Source organism: Aquarana catesbeiana, linkage group LG06 (genome assembly GCF_042186555.1).
Source record: "Aquarana catesbeiana isolate 2022-GZ linkage group LG06, ASM4218655v1, whole genome shotgun sequence".
NCBI lineage: Eukaryota > Metazoa > Chordata > Amphibia > Anura > Ranidae > Aquarana > Aquarana catesbeiana.
In genome coordinates, this window is record NC_133329.1 from 41,104,169 (window position 1) to 41,121,556 (window position 17,388).

Below are 17,388 nucleotides of genomic sequence, written 5' to 3' on the forward strand. Positions count from 1 at the left end.
CAGGTCATACATTCGGATTAAACAGGATTTATTGTAGGAGATGAAGCACGAGATAACTATCCCAGAGCCATTCATCTTATCAACTGGGCCTGTACCCAGGCCCTAGACCTTATCTCACTTTGTCTACAGACACAGAAAAAGCCTTTGACCGCATAGATTGGTCATTCGATAGGGCAGTGTTGATGACTGGGGTTAAAAAAAGGTGTAAAAATAAAAAGTTAAAAAAAAAAAAATTAAAGCGCCCCCATACCTCCGTGCTCGCGCGCAGAAGTGAACGCATAAGCAAGTCGCGCACGCATATGTGAACAATATTCGAACCACACATGTGAGGTATCGCGTTAGAGTGGGAGCAATAATTCTAGTGCTCTAACCAGGTACCCTGCTAAGCCGTTTAAAGCGTCACCTATGGAGATTTTTAGGTACCATAGTACGAGCGTGCACGATTTTAAAGCATGACATGTTAGGTATCAATTTACTCGATGTAACATCTTATTTCACATTAAAGAAAAATTGGGGTAACTATTGTGTGTTTTTTTTTAAATTAATTTAAAAATAAGTGTATTTTTAAAAAAAAAAATTGTTTGCAAAACCGCTGCGCAAATACCATGCGACATAAATTGCAACGATCACCATTTAATTCCCTAGGGTCTCTGCTAAAAAAAAAAAAAAAAATGTATAATGTTTGGGGGTTATAAGTAAACTTCTAGCAAAAAATACTGATTTAAACTTGTAACCAAAAAGTGCCAGAAAAAGCATTCAAGTGGTTAAATGTGTGAAGCAATCAATTTCCTTCCTTCATTGGTCCCATGCACCCGCTCTCCTCCCCCTTTTTCACATTTCTGCACCTTTTTCTTCTATATAAACCCCCAACATGAGAACATCACTCACCTTTGCAGCATTCACTTACACAGGTGTGCAGCTGTCCTCTGGAAACGTCCCAAGCAGTAAATCCCAGGTACAGTATGATGTCTTCTAATGTTCTACTTCAGGCATTTTCTTATCTGCTGATAGATCCTTTCCACTCTGAGCTACTTTGCCACTGATATGTTTTATGTTAGGTTTCCTTTTACTGCAGCTTTATTTGGTTTCTGTTCACCCGAGTCCATCTCAATTCCTAAGGAATGCTTTTGAGATACAAACCGTTTTTTTTCCTCTTTGCCTCTTTAGTATATGTTTACAATGATTATAAGTATAACATTTTTGTGTCCTCATGTAGAGGTCGACCGATATGGGTTTTTCTCTGGCCGATGCCGATATTTACAAATCTAACAGTTAGACCCCTTTCACAATGGGGCGTTTTTCAGGCGCTTTTGGGCTAAAAAAAGCACCTGTAAAGTGCCTGTCAAACGGCTCCCCTGCAGTCTCAGTGTGATATCCCGAGTGCTTTCACACTGAGGCGATGCGCTGGCAGGATGTTAAAAAAAAAAGTCCTGCAAGCAGCATCTTTGGAGCGGTGTATACCGCTCCTCCACCACTCCTGCCCATTGAAATGAATGCGCACCGCTGCCGAAGCGCCTGCAAAGCATTTTGGCAGCGGCGCTTCAGGGGCGCATTTAACTCTTTCCTCGGCCGCTAGCTGGGTTATAAGCGCCCCGTTAGCAGCCGAATAGCGCCGCTAAAATGATGGTAAAGCGCCGCTAAAACTAGCAGCGTTTTACCGTCAACACATGCCCGCTCCAGTGTGAAAGCAACCTTCAGTGATACGGAAAATTTTTTACATTTAAACATTTATTAAACAAAACAAACCTCCAATCAGTTCACTTGTATGTAGAATTTAGATTTAAAAAAAAAATATAAAAAAAACGCCTCTCTTAAATATTAAATACACAAACAGGTAATCAAAACTTCTGGATGAAAAAAAGGCTAACTTTACTGCTTAGATTTTTTTTTTTTTTTTTTTTTTTACTTGCATTTGAAAGACCGCTGCGCAAATACCGTGTGACATAAAATATTGCAACAACCGCTATTCTATTCCCTAGGGTCTCTGCTAAAAAAATATATAATGTTTGGGGGTTCTAAGTGATTTTCTAGCAGAAAATATAGGATTTTTACTTGTAAGCAACAAATGTCAGAAAAGATTTAGTCTTTAAATGGTTAAACTGAGAACTTCTACACATGGAGCTCAGTTCATTCAGAAGTGTAAACATTGTATCCTTCAGGTTCTTTTTATCAGATTTGGCAGGCTACCCAGAGAGGGGAGAAGTCACTTCACACAGGTAACTTGCACTGACTTCTATTACAGAAGTCTTTTGCAGGTCGCGCTGAAGCTATATCGGCTTTTTTTTATCAGCACAATCGGCCGATTAAGTAAAAAAACACCAAATATCGGCCGATATATCGGTCGACCTCTATCCTCATGTACTGTATAAAATAGATTACAGCGCACACATACAAAAAATGACATTTAAATCCTGCAAGGCTATTTAAAACACCTGAACATATTCAAAAATATGGGGATTTGGTCCCACCATATGGTCATGTAGTGCTAAGCCCACTACTGCATCACAGTACCATATTATCAGTGGGTCCTTCACTATCCATAGAATGAAAGGTCCTGCATCTCAACCATGGGAGACAAACTCCTCTTTATGGGAGAACTATAACGACTCCTCTTATAACACTGGTGGACACTAATAAGGGGTGATCTGGTCAGGACCCTTACAATATACAACCAACAAACTTGGGGTGCATGCCCTAAAAATGTGCTTACATTGAAGATGGTGCTGCTAAAAGACCACAATTACAGCACACATACAAAATTCTATGGATAGTGTAGGACCCACTGATAATGGGGTACTGTGACGCAGTGGTGGGCTTGGGACTATATGGTGGGACCAAATCCCCATATTTATGAATATGTTCAGGTGTTTTAAATAGCCTTGCAGGATTTAAATGTGATTGTATGTGTGCGCTGTAATCTATTTTGTTCTGTTTGCACCATCTTGAATGTAAATGCATTTTTAGGGTGTGCCCCCCCCCCCCAAGTCTGTTTGCTTCATGTACTGTATGTCTATGCTGGAGTAAAAAAAAATATAAAATTTGTTTGAGGTCCCAGACCAGCCTTTTTTTTTCAACCAGGGTGCCTTGAGGTTTCTTCATGGGTGCCTTGGCAAAATTCCTAAAAGCTTCCCAAAAATTGAATACAAGCAGGTGGATAAAGCCTTTTGAAAGCCACAGGTTTTCATTGTGCACCATTACAACCTTCTAGCTGCAGGTGTCCTAACGGCCAATGGCATCAGTTAATAAGAAGCATGCCGGTTGTCTATATAGCATCCTTGTTTTGGGTTTTTTTATTTTTTTTTTTTAACAATGTAAAGATTAGGACAGTGACACTATGATGTCAATTACAAAGAGAGAGGGAGAATCTCGAATCGCACGTAATTTAATTAGTCACCATCAACAGTATAACAATAAATCACCTTTGTTTAACCTCGAAGGTTGCTAGAAGTTTCGAGGAATAAGAAAAGAGGAAAGGGGAAGAGGTTTCCCGAAACATTGAGATAAGTGGATCGGAGATGTAGATATATTAGGAGCGGAGGAGCTCGGAGTCCGCATAGCACCTGGAGTGAAAGACAGGGGTATGTGTGTGCGACACCCAGGGTCCCCAAGTTCATTAAAACGAAGTACTTCAGTCATTGATAACTAGCAATTTTTTTCATGTATCATAATCTTATAGCATTCCTTGTTTAACCACTTCAATACCAGGCACTAACCCCCTTTCCTGCCTAAGCCAACTTTCAGCGCTGTCTAAATAATTGCGCGGTCATGCTACACTGTACCCAAGCAAAATTTTGATCATTTTGTTCCCACAAATAGAGCTTTCTTTTGGTGGTATTTGATCACCTCTGCGGTTTTTATTTGTTGCTAAACAAAAAAAGACCGAAAATTTTCACTGGGCACTGATAAGGCGTTACTGATGATGGGCACTGAAAGGCATTGCTGATGGGCACTGATTGCCATCTCCCTGGTGGTCCAGGGTGGCATACCTTTTGGGGTACCTTTGTGGGCATCCCTGGTGGTCCTGGGCAGGCATCCGCATCCCCCCGTCAGGAGAGCCGCCGATCGGCTCTCCTCTATTCATGTCTGTCAGACGCAAGTGAGAAAAAGCCAATAAACGGCCTTTCCTGTTTACATCGTGATCAGCTGTAATTGGACACAGCTGATCATGTGGTAAAGGGCCTCCTTCAGAGGCTCTTTACCGAGATCGGTGTAGCCATGTGTGACTGACACGCCGCACCACCAATCACAGAACCACCGCCAGACCATCATTATGCTATAGGCTGGGCGGGAAGTGGTTAACCCTACCTTGCCTCTCCATCAACTTTGGGGTCACATTAGCTAAGTGATGGAGAAAACCTGAGGGAGAGGGGAAACGTTGAAATACTAGTCGGTACCAGTGTGCAAAAGTGTATTTGCTTTGGAAGAATAAATTACCTCTAACATTGGGTGTCCTATGTGTGGATGGCACTGCATTATGTAAACCTATTAGAAATGTTTTTACAGTTTAGAATGGCGTGCCCCAAGACTGTCTATAATTTTGGAGGGTGCCTTGAGTGAAAAAAGGTTGCGAAGCGCTGTCCTAGACACAGCAAGTCATTTAATTCCATTGGCAAGCTGTACTTAAAGTGGTTCTAAAGCCTAAACCTTTTTTTTACCTTAATGCATTCCTTGCATTAAGGTAAATGTTTAAGCATCAGTGTGCCCCCCACCCTCCCTTTTACTTTAAGCTCTTTATTCGATCCAGCGCTGTCCACATCTGCTCTCCCCTCACTTCCATGTCTCACTGGCTTTGCTGGGGCACCAGGAGGCCCCATTGGCTCCTGCTGTTGTCGATCAGTCAGAGATAAAGGAGCGGGGGTGGGGCCCGGTAAATGGACACAGGAGCTGGGCTCGGGAGCGAGCACACACAAGTGCCCCCATGTGAAGCTTCCGGTGCAGGCACTGGACAAAGGAGGGGCCAGGAAGACAGTGGGGGACCCTGGAAGAGGCAATTGCACAGAGCTGGTAAGTATAGAGATGTTTGTTTAAAAAAAAAAATACATTTACAACCACTTTAATATATTTTAACTGTAATATTATCCTGCTTATATTAAGATATGGCATATCATTCTATTTTACTGTTGGCTAATTGTGACCTTTTGTGTCTGTATGTAAGATACTGTTATCTTAGATTTGCCATTTACTGTAATATACATACTCTTTGACATTTATATTCATTTTCATTTATTTGCATTATTTTTATATTTAAGTCCTTTCTTTTGCCTTTTAGATGTATGAGTTTTTTTGTATTTGTACTTGTTTTGTAGCTGTGATGAAAGGGGTGTGTATGGCCCCCAGAACACATTGGCTCTATTCTACTATGAATCAATTGTTTGTATTAAATTAACTTGGGCTCCATTCACACCCGAGCGTATTGATTTACTGTTTTTTTTTTAAAGCTTTTTTTGCAGCATTTTACAAGCTTTTTTTAAAGCGTTATAGAATTGGATTACAGATGTGTTACACAGCTTCAGGCTCCTTTCACACTTGTACAACATGACAGTCAGACGACTGTGGATCCTATTTTTGCCCTGCGTCCAACTTCAATTAACAGGGATCCGACTTTGATCGCGGACAATACCAGGCACTGTTTGGTATGAATCTTTAGGGGGAACTCCATGCACAATGTAAAAAAAACTGCTTGGGTTCTCCCTCCAAGAGCATACCAGGCTCTTCGGTCTAGTATGGATTTTAAGGGGAACACGCAGCCGAAAAAAAATGGCTTGGGGGTCCCCCCAAAATCCATACCAGACCCTTAGCCGAGCACATAGCCCCGCAGGTCAGGAAAGGGGGGTGGGGGATGAGCAAGCCCCCTCCTGAACTGTACCAGGCCACATGCCCTCAACATAGGGGGGTGGGTGTTTTGGGGCAGGGGGGCCCTGCTCCCCCCCACCCCAAAGTACCTTGTCCCCATGTTGATGAGAGCAAGGGTCTCTTCCCAACAACCCTGGCTGTTGGTGGTCGGGGTCTGCAGGCAGGGAGCTTATCAGAATCTGGAAGCCCCCTTTAACAAGGGGGCCCCCAGAGCCCGGCCCCCACCCTATGTGAATGAGTATGGGGTACATTGTACCCCTACCCATTCACCCAAAAAAGTGTCAAAAATAAAACCCAGTACACAGGTTTTTAAAGTAATTCATTAGGCAGCTCCGGTTTTCCTCTTCTGAATCCTTCTGCCTCTGCCGGTTCTTCTCCGCTGATGTTTTCTAGGCCTCTCCGGTTCTTCTCCCTCTGTCTGCTGTCTTCTCGCTCTTTTGAGCGCTGTCTTCTCTGCTGTCTTCTGCCTCTGTTCTTCTTCCGATGTTGACTCTATGCTCTCCCGCTCTAATGCTGGGTGCAAGGTGTGCCACTACTTATATTGGCATGAGGTGGGGTCACTGGGTAAAGTCATCCAGAGGACTGCCCCTTACGACGTCACTGACTGGGCATGATTGGTTGTGATGTCATAAGGGGTGGGCCTCCAGTGACCCTGCCCCATGCCGACATAAGTGGTGGCACACCGCGCACCCAGAATTAGAGCAGGAGAGAGTATTGAGTCAACAACGCAAGAACAGAGGGAGAAGACAGTGGAGAAGGCCCAGAGAGCGAGAAGACTGTTCTTATTCTGTATGTATGGACTCTACACTTTTTTTTTTTTTTTTTTGCATGCTGATTGTAATTCTCTTATTTCATTTACATAGTGGACGTGAGATCCTGTTTAGCTGCGGGGACTGTGACTGCAAATATGTGGGCAACAAATAGGTGAGATTACCATTAACCTGATCACACACGATGTATGGGGTCTATTTTCTGTGCACACACCATGCAGGATAGGGAGAAGTAGAAAATAATGTTAAACAGTAATTCTCAGCCAGAACCAGATTTGGAAAATCTAGAGCTCAAGGTTACAAAGACTTAAAAGGAAATGATCAGATGAAGGTATGGCAATAACTTTACAAGCCTACATGAATACATTTCTGATAAGTCATATTATATTCGGCAATGTTTCAGAAACACCACCTTTTCTTAAAAAGCCATCCTTGAAATCCAGTCAGTGACTTTGTCTAGGATAAGTTGATGTTGTCAGAGTGCCTCCTGCCCTCCAAACCCTTCCAGCAGACCAGTAGCTAATACCAACCTGTTAACCCAAGCATTGTACACAGACAAGATATTGAGGTAGAACAAAAAGTAGTAGTTTTTTTGAACAGAAATACAGGTTTTTATACACTTCAAAAATTGGAGCAGTCATCACATGAACAATGAAAAATATTACACATTGGGGTAAATATTCCACAGTGGTTAAGTAATGAGGTAAAGTCCACACAAGACTAATCACATCTTGGGAATCTCCAGGAGGATTAGCAAACAGACAGAAACAATAGGTGACTCAATTAACAAGGGGAATGCACAGATAGGAGGCACACAATGGGAGAAAGACCCTTCACACCTAGACAGGATAGGCAAACATGGGTACACATTATAACACGCATAACAGCAGGAGACCCCGGCATCAGGTTGTTTTGAGCCGATTGTAATCTTCTGTATTGAGGCTTTAAGTCTAGGAGGGGGTTGAAGCAGCCAAAGCTGTTTTGGGCTGTTGGTTCTTTACCCCCCCCCAACAAAACAGAGGCCCCAAATCTGTATCTGGGTCCTCCAGTTCTCAGAGTCTGTGTCTCAGGGAGACAAGGACTTGAATCCAAAGTAAAACTACTCTAAAGGTACACACCTCCCAAAGAATAGAGCCCCCTCAAACACCAGGGCCCATAGTAAGCAAAAGGCCACCATGCAGTCCCCTGTCCCTGTTGGGTCTCTCGCATGTTGACAAACTTATTTTGACAATAGTTGGTTTCCCTTTGGCCAAAAATTGGGGTAATTGCTCTTCAATTCATTAATGCAATTTGAAGCTACCTAGAAGAGTGACCCTTTTAAAATAAACATGATTGCTCCCAGTTGCTTTAAAGTTATTCTAAAGGCTGGAGACTTTTTTCCTTTATGCATTCCATGCATGAAGGTAGGAAAACCTTCAGTATGCATCTCCCCCCAGTACTTAACTGAGCCTCATCTCGATCACGTGATGTGTATGATAGCAGCTGTTCTCCAGGCTCTCTCCCTCCTTGTTGGCTCAGACACAGCAGTGGGAGACACTGGCTCCCGCTGTTAATCGCAGCCATTGATGAAGTGGGGGAACAGGGCTGAACCCTGCACTGTCTTATGGAGAGCAAGCACACACAAGTGCCCCCCATAGCAAGTGGCTTCCTGTGGGGACACTGCAGTGGGGAGGAGCCAGGAGCTCCAAAAAGAGAAGGATTGGGGCTCCTCTGTGCAAAACCATTATACAAAGCAGGCAAGTATGTTCATGAAAATGATGTTTAACTATCTGCTGCCCGCCCACCATCAAATGACGGCGGGGCAGTGCGGCTCTCGTTCTGGGACGCGTCCGCGGCTCTTTAACCATGCGATTGGCTGTGTCCAATCACAGACGGTCACATGTAAACACAGATGCCGGTAATCGGCTCTCCTCGCCTCACACTGAGTGTATGTGGTGAGGAGAGCTGATCAGCGGCATCTCCACGCAGGGGGAAATCTAGGCATGTAATCAGGGTGCTGACCATCAGTGCCCTGATTACAATATAGATTCAACAGTGTCACCCACCAATCAGTGCCCATTAGCAATGCCAGTTAGTGCTGGCTATCGGTGCTGCCCATCAATTCTCAGTGCCCATAAGTTCGGCATATTGGTGCATCCTAATCAGTGCCCATAAGTGCCACCTCATCAATGCCCACCAGTTCAGCCTATCAGTGCCGCCTCATCAGCGCACATCAATGAAGGAGAAATATTACTTAGTTACAAAATTTACTGACAAACGAAGTAAAAAAAAAAACTTTTTCAAAAGTTTTTTTTTTTAGTAAATAAAAAACCCAGCAGTGATCAAATGCCACCGAAAGAGAAAATAAGTGTGTTTTGGTAAAGTGTAGTATGACCGCACAATTGTCATTCAAAGTGTGACAGCGCTGAAATCTGAAATGGCCTGGGCAGGAAGGGGGGTTAAGTGAACGGTATTGAAGTGGTTAAATGGTAATCTTTCACCAATAATTCATTTTCTTCTATCTAGCCTGAAGAACAACTTGATCAAAAATCCATGTGCTCTAGGTGAGATTGTTATTCCTATTTGAGTGTATGAAAGAAAATGTGATTAGTTACATGAAGAGCTCAATGTTATTTGATATACAGGTGATTACTGTATTTGTAAGGATACAAAAAAGCACTTTGTACGATTGTGTTGAGGTTCCTCTCCATTGAGGTTTGTTTCCCTGTACATACAATACACAATCCTGAGATCTCTGCAGACACATCACTTTTGGTTTGTGTTTTGCATGCTTTGTGTTATGTAGAGATTTACAAGGGGGGAAAAAAGCAATGTTTACGCCCACCCCCTCCCCCCCTCATGTATTCCAATAGGTGGGGTTTTCATCTTTTAACCCCTATATTGTGTTATTGCTTGGGGGGGGGTCTATACCTCAACCTGGAAAATATGACATCTCCTCTAGATGGAGCTGATGAGCACAGGAAATAAACACAGCAAATTACCATGATTATATATCACACAGTGGAATTTCAGATGCAACTTGAGTTGCGCAGAATTGCATGACAAAGACATTGTTTTCAATGGTGCCCGTTCACCCCAATGCAACTCAGCATGGCGTACTTTGGAAGAGGTTCCTGTACTACATCGGTGTGATTCCAGCACCATTATGGCCCTAAAGAATATGCAAACATCCAAGTTGCACAACATAATCACACTGAAAATCGTTGGATTGCAGCAGTGTGAATGTAGCCGTAAAGTGCTACTAACCCCAGGACTCTGCATTCACTATATGTGGTCCCCCACAGAACATGGAAATGCAATTATTTTAGTAAATATAAACTGCTAAATACCTTTTCTTGTATAGCAGTCTTGTGACTTCTATCGGTGTCTGGTTAAAGCTTTTCATTCTCCCCTGATTGTCCTATGAGATTGCAGGACCCCTGACCCTCTGTCTGGACAGTGCTGATCACATGCACTCTCCAAAGAGGAAAAAACCTCTCTAGCAATACACACCAAACTGAGCATGTGCAGAGCGCCCACACGGCTCTGTGCTCTCAGGAGATGGATTAGAGACAGTGGAAGAAGGGGAGGATCAGAGAGGACAGGCTCAAACTGCCTTTTTACACAATGCAGGAGGATTAACCCCTTAGGTTCCACAGTGAGTATAACAAGCATGCTTTACTGCATATACAGAGATTTTACTGTTGTGGGTTTAGTAACACTTTAAAGTAGTTCTGAAGGCAGAAGGTCCCATCTTGATACAGCAATGTTGCACAAGAGGCTCGGCTGTCCGGGACTCTACTCATTGGCTGAGACAGCAGCAGGCACCATTGGCTCCCACTGCTGTCAAAGTCAGTGAGCCAATGAGGAAAGAGGGGGTGGGGCAGAGCCATGGCTCTATGTCTGAATGGACGCACAGAGCAGCGGCTCATTTTGGGTGCCCCCTATAGCTTGCTGTGGGGGCACCCAGCAGGAGGGAGGAGCCATAAATGCTGGTGAGGGCCCCAGAGAAGAGGGGGATCCGGGCTGCTCTGTGCAAAACCAACTGCACAGAGGAGGTAAGTAGAACATGTTTGTAATTTTTAAACAAAAAACAAGAACTTAATGTTGTAGTGTATGAAGGTTGAAGCCCAAATCCAACATTCTGGGTTGTACATAATTCCATTTACCTGGAGAGGAGACAGAGATTGACTTCTTTCACTGTCCAGTCACAGGCTGGGGATAGATCCAGGATGACTTGGGCTCAGAGGAAGTGGGAGGAATGATGATGGCCATCAGACTGAGGATGACATCTAGCAGCAGAAAGGCACAGAGGGGGAAATATCGGTATTGATGCTGAATATTACAGCCAACACTGGTTTTATTTGTATATTTTATTGGACTAGTCAATATGAGGTTTATGGCTAGAGTTCTGCTATAATAATTCCAGACGTGGAAGTTATTAAAGCGGACTTCACCATGTGTGCTTAACAATCCATTTTATATCATAACATTTATATTGGTAGAAACATGACTTTTGCTGTTTGTCTAAACTACATATGTTTTCCGATTCTGTGTTCCCCGCTGTAGAGGATTTAAAATACTGGACCATAGATGAAAATGGTGGTAGTCTATGGAAGGTTGAAGATTTGCCTGGAGGTGAAGGAGAGCTTTTTCCAAATCCATCTGTCACAAAATACTTTGTAACCTCTAACCAGTAAGGCAAATTTTCCTTCATTAATGTCATTAATACAAAAATGCTGTGAACTGTTTTTTAGATTTTTCATTTTACACTTCTACTAATGGGAAATGGGATGGTTGAACTCTGGGGGGGGGGGGGGGGATCCATTGAATACATCTCTGCGCTTGGCTCCTAATGGCCTGTTTGAGTTGGCAACTGTATCTACTACACTGAAATTCCAATAAGTGTCAGCCCTGCCCAGTTATCCTTTTGCTGGACTGCATAAAGCCTCCCCCTCATCTCCAGCACATAAGGGGGAGCTTTTACTTGCTAAATCATAAACAATACCAGTATTCTCTTCCGAATAGCCCCAAAAGAAACATCAATCTACTCCGTCTCCTGCAGTTTTGAAAGTCACATATTCTAGGTAGTGGGATTGGACTCTAGAGACGCTTATATAATAAAGATACACTATATTACCAAAAGTATTGGGATGCCTGCCTTTACACGCACATGAACTTTAAAGGCATCACAATCTTGGTCCCTAGGGTTCAATATTGAGTTGGTCCACCCTTTGCTGCTATAACAGCTTCAACTATTCTGGGAAGGCTGTCCACAAGGTTTAGGAGTGTGCCTATGGGAATGTTTGACCATTCTTCCAGAAGAGCATTTGTGAGGTCAGGCACTGATGTTGGGCTAGAAGTCTCTGCTCTAATTCATCCCAAAGGTATTCTATTGGGTTCCTCCACCTCAAACTCCCTCATCCATGTCTGTATGGACCTTGCTTTGTGCACTGGTGCACAGTTATGTTGGAACAGGAGGGTGCCATCCCCAAACCGTTCCCTCAAGGTTGGGAGCATGAAATTGTCCAAAATGTCTTGGTATGCTGACGCCATAAGAGTTTCCTTCACTGGAACTAATGGGCCAAGCCCAACCCCTGAAAAACAACCCCACACCATAATCCCCCCCCCCCCCCCCCCTCCACCAAATGATTTGGACCAGTGCACAAAGCCAGGTCCATAAAGACATGGATGAACGAGTTCTGGGGTGAAGAAACTCCTTTAGTCCATCTTTCTGACCACATTTTATGTTCACCCCAAAATTTTGGGTGTACTATGAATTGGTCACATTCTGAAGCGTCAATCATGGGGTATTTCTGCCCATAGCATCCTGTATTTTTATTTAAATTGCATGGATCACCCACACAGCTACCTTATCCACTCAGACAAGGCACACAAACATGTGAATGGAGGACCACCAGTCCCATCTGCTGCCATGAAAAAGGACTTGGAGTTCCTAATGGAGCACATGTCCAGCATTTACTTCTCCAGACCCGTAAATGAAGGTACATAATTCCTGGGGGAGTAGTGTGCATGAGGACCTGAGGCTGGGAAATAATCTGCAGAGACTTAAGCATGGCACCTATGATCCAGTGATCACAGTTGCAATGCTTTGCCAATGCAAACAATAATGCATTGTTTTTTTTTATTGGGGTCTTTTTGTAATAAGTGGGGGTATGCATTTAAATCTTTTGATCTACCGGTAGTCCAAGTTATCATTTTTAGTCTACAACTAGGACATTTTCCTGATGGATTTGGGGGAGTGCAACCAGGTGTGAAAAGGATACATTTTGGTAGAAGGTTTTGCAATGTATATAGATCATGTTGTATATGATTTTCTTGAGGTCCTAAATATGAATTAAAAAAATTAATTTTTGATCTTTGCAGACCCTGCAAGAAGTCCCAGATTATTGACCTACTGAAAGAGGGGTTCAGTGCTGATATTTTGGACAAAGCTCAACCGCCCATTATCGTCACAGACTGGTAAGTAATTTATAAGCTGATCCCAATCTACGGAATATCTCACATGTGATTGGTGGAGGGAGAGTTGTAGGATGAATCTTGTATCTGTGCAGAGCAAATGGGAATTGTGATTCAGCTTGTTCAGTTAACCTTTGACAATAAAACCTGGAATCTGATTGGTTCGTATGTAGAGCTGCACCAGATTTTGCACTCTCCAGTTTTAGTAAATCTCCTCTCCTGTATGTCCTGATTAAGGTTCTCCCCTTTTTTTTTTTTTTTCTCCAACATAAGAGGTAGATATTTTAGAGGTCACAGATAGCTGGGTAAGAGTATAGTGTCTTAAAGAGCTGACTTAGAGCTATGGCGATTTGCGCAGCCGTGCCAACCTGCCACAGTATAACTGCGGCGGCTGGTCAGCTAGCAGTTAAACCATAAGGCCCTTTTCACACCAGCAGAGCGATTGGGTCCGCTTGTCCGTTTTTCAGGCGGACCCGATCTGACCACCCATTGATCTCTATGGGGCGGATGTCAGTAGACATGTGTCCGCTGGCATCTGATCCGATGCGGGCTGCTAAAAAAACAGATGGATCGGAAGTAAATGGACATGCAGTCCATTTTCATCCGACCGCCCCATAGAGGAGAGCGGGGCCGTGTCTGCTCCGCATAGTGGAGCAGACAGACCTGTCGTCCACCTGCTCGGCAGACAAATCCTCCACTGAGCAGGTGGATCCGCTACATCTGAAAGGGGCCTAAGAGTTAAAGTGGCTGTAAAGGCATTCTATACATTAAGATGCATAATGATAAAAAACCTTCTGTGTGCAGCAGCCCCCCAAATACTTACCTGAGCCCCATCTCGATCCAGAGATGTTGCGAGAGACCCAGCTGTTCGGTGCTCTCTCCTGATTAACAGACACACAGCAAGGTGCCATTGGCTCCCACTGCTGTCAGTCAGTGAGCCAATGAGGGGAGAGAGGGGATGGGGCCTCAGGTGCCCCCATAGCAAACTGCTTGGACCCGAGAAGAGGAGGATCCAGACTGCTCTATGCAAAACCACTGCAACAGCCCGTAAGTAGAACATGTTTTGTTTTAACCACTTACAGACCGCCGCACACCGATATACTTCCTAAGTTTGAAGAGGAATATCGTTGTTATGGCAGCAGCTAGCTGCCATAACCCTGGTATCCTCATCTTCGTCCGGCAGTCCACTTTCTGATAATAGTAGTCTCCGCTTCAGATTTGCCGCGAGATCACTTAGCGGCGGGAGAGGGGGGCCCCCCCCCCCCTCCGCCGCGGTGATCGGATCTTCTCCTTTGCTGGGTATGGAGACGAGTGAGGGGAAGATGGCCCCCACCCATCTCCATAACATTTCAGGGCAATGGTATGGAGAGAATATGGTAGTAGCAAGAAATATGCAGCTAAATATATAAGTTTTGGGCTAGGTTTTTTTTTTTTTGAAAAAATAAAAAATCAAGAGCAATCCATTACCATTTACCACCACATGAAAGTCCACTTTGTCCTGAGAAAAAAATGCAGTATAATCCACCTGGATGCACAAAGTTGTGATGATATGTACAGTTTTACTAACACATATCAAAGTTGCAAAATTCTGCTTGGGCGTTTAGATTTGCTTTACCCTTAGATGGGAAGGAAGGGGTTAAAAGTTTGATAAAATATCATAGCTAAGCTGTAATCTCCTTATATAACTCAAAGTTGTGGTAACTCCCTATTTAAAACTTTCTTCCCCTCAGGTATGCGGCTAGGAAGGACTGTGGCTGCCAGTATGAGTTGTTGGTCCGACTGCTTCTGCAGACAAGAAATATCTTACAGGAGTTTCACCCCACAGCCCGTGACCCTACCACAACATTCTGATGGCCAATGGCATTATGTAATGTTCCAATTCCTCACAGATCCTTCCATAATGTTGCTTTATGTGAAGAGTTGCTGATGACATTTGACACATCAATATGTGTAAAATCTCACGTTTGAACAGAAATTCAGATATTTTGACACCACTTGTAGCAACCCTTTCCTCCATTGCAGCACTCAGTCTCTTTGGTGTCAACACTTTTGGGAAGGCTGGATGCCTGTCCCCCAACCCCCACCCCCCCCCGTACTATATTTTGACCCCTGACACTCACTGACGGGGTAACTCTGACATAGACTGTTCTAGATGAGCTGCAATCTTCCACACACAAAGTTCTGACAACTTTGTATCATTAGGGAACAGCAGAAGGCAGAGGTATTACCTGAAGGAGATAAAACACTCACAGGAACCAGTAGTAGAAAGGCTCATCTATGTAATAGAAGTCACTGAGTCCCAGTGGTGTCCAGGAGACATCCAGTGGTGTCCGGCGGGTTCTGTCCATGTATGGTAGTCTGTGTCAGAAAGCACTGATGGAAGATCTGGGGCCAGCCAGCAAGGAAGAATCGTGGGACCCAGAAGTGACATCAGCAGTGGGTGGGACACGTTTCGGAGCAGCCTATTGCCCGGCATAAAGGAGCAGCCAATAGGCCGCTCTGAAATGCGTTCCGCCCCACTTCTGGGTCCCGTGTTCCACACTAGTTCTCAGTGGCGACTGCTCTTCCAGCTTCCACGGTTCTTCCTTGCTGGCTGGCCCCGGATCATTCCATCAGTGCCGCCGCCTGACAGATATCATACATGGACAGAACCTGCCGGACACCCGTTGGATGTCTCTTGGACACCGCTGGAACTCAGTGACTTCTATTACACAGATGAGCCTTTCTACCTATTGGTTCCTGTGAGTTTGATCTCCTTGAGGCAAATACTTGTTTATACTGCACTTAAGAAGCACCTTCTGCTGTTCCCTTTTGTTTCTACCAGAGAGCTTCTTCCCTCTCCTTGAAGTGCTGCTGAACTGTACATCTTAGAACCACCAGCCTCTTGTTTTTAAACCCCCCAAAGCAGTACTTTAGTTTATTCCCCCAGAGTGCCCCGTTTCTTAATTTCTAACTATGTATAATTTCCTATTAATTTTAACCCTTTTCTACAATTGTATGTGTAGCAACCCTTAATTCAATTTTATGTTAAGACTTTTCTCTACTTTCTCTTCCATTTAGGTAACACACACATTCAGTAACTATGGACCAGGAGTGCGCTATATATCTTTTCAGCATGGCGGGAAGGACACTTTGAACTGGGCCGGCTGGTATGGAGTGCGAGTCACCAACAGCAGCGTCTCTATAGACATTTAGGGTCCAACTGCGTGAATGTGACATGTTTTCATTTCCTCTTCTAGTGTTGAAGGGCACTGATAACTGATTTATATTTAAAGTCTAAGAATTTGTAATTCAAAGCAAAGGAAATATGAAACATTACTCTGTCATTGTTCTGGTACCAGAGTGTCAAAGCATGACTCTCATCTCAGACTTTTATTTATTCTACAAACAAATCTAATGGGCAATATATTTGGCTTATCCAACAACCTGTTGATGTGAAGCTCTCAGTGAAAACTATAGTACCTACAGTCACTAAGCCCACTCTGTTGAGGAGCATGTAAACATGCATCCATTTATTCTAAAAGGGCTGCCAATGCATGACAACCCAAAAACACTCTTGTCCCCCCCCCCCCTTTTTTTTTTTTTGTTTTTTTTTTTGCAACACAGTACTACAAATGAATGGCACAGTAATACACTACAGCACGGTACCTGCATTGGTGCATTGGAACACTTGGTAAAATGGTTTACAGTTCACCATTCTGAATGGGCACCTGCTGAGTTGGCTTTAGCAAAGTAAATTGTGAATTCTTGCTATGTACTACTATACTTTTGAGCTTTGCATTATTTATTGAATAAGCCCATAAATGTTTCTAAGAATCAATATGATGCTCTGGTAGCCTAACCACCTTCCCCATATACCAATGTTATTGGGTAATGTGGGAGGGATGAGGGTTGGAAGACAAAACCAGAGAAAATTCCCAGCTCAACTGACCAACCAGTCTGCTTACCAACCAAATTAACCTGTCCAACAGTCTGTGTTAAAAACAGGGGGTTTAGTTGGCACACATTTGCAAATGCATGTGTAATCTGCAAGGCCTCTTACGGCATCCTGTTTCACCTGCAGTCCTAACCTTCTACATTTTTGAGGGTCTCCACAATGGAAGCACATGCATTCTAATGGATAAATAAGGGGCAGGTGGGCCAGGAGGTAGCCCAATCCTCAAAAGGCACATTGGACACATAGCACAATGGCAGCAAAGGTGCCCAGTGTGTCCCCCTCACCAAATTTACACCAGTAACAAAGATGGCCCCTGCCCCCACCTATAACTGACCTTCACAGCAAGGAGCACATGCGTTAAAGGGTTAT

General features: G+C 43.8%; 1 protein-coding gene across 1 annotated transcript; it reads left to right on the forward strand.

The window, feature by feature from the left end:
• Positions 1-487: 487 nt before the first annotated feature.
• Positions 488-13,089, forward strand: LOC141147948 (F-box only protein 6-like). The gene is made up of 5 exons (XM_073635107.1): positions 488-955; positions 6,717-6,777; positions 9,129-9,166; positions 11,172-11,298; positions 12,990-13,089. Exons 2-5 carry the CDS (start codon positions 6,761-6,763, stop codon positions 13,087-13,089), a joined length of 282 nt encoding a protein of 93 aa, XP_073491208.1. The 5' UTR covers positions 488-955; positions 6,717-6,760.
• The last annotated feature ends 4,299 nt before the right edge of the window (positions 13,090-17,388 follow it).

Bases quoted from the DNA above. Each gene is read 5' to 3' on its own strand.
- LOC141147948 (XM_073635107.1), top strand. The intron at 9,167-11,171 runs GTGAGATTGTTA...TCCCCGCTGTAG, and splicing joins CAAAAATCCATGTGCTCTAG to AGGATTTAAAATACTGGACC. The intron at 11,299-12,989 runs GTAAGGCAAATT...TGATCTTTGCAG, and splicing joins TACTTTGTAACCTCTAACCA to ACCCTGCAAGAAGTCCCAGA.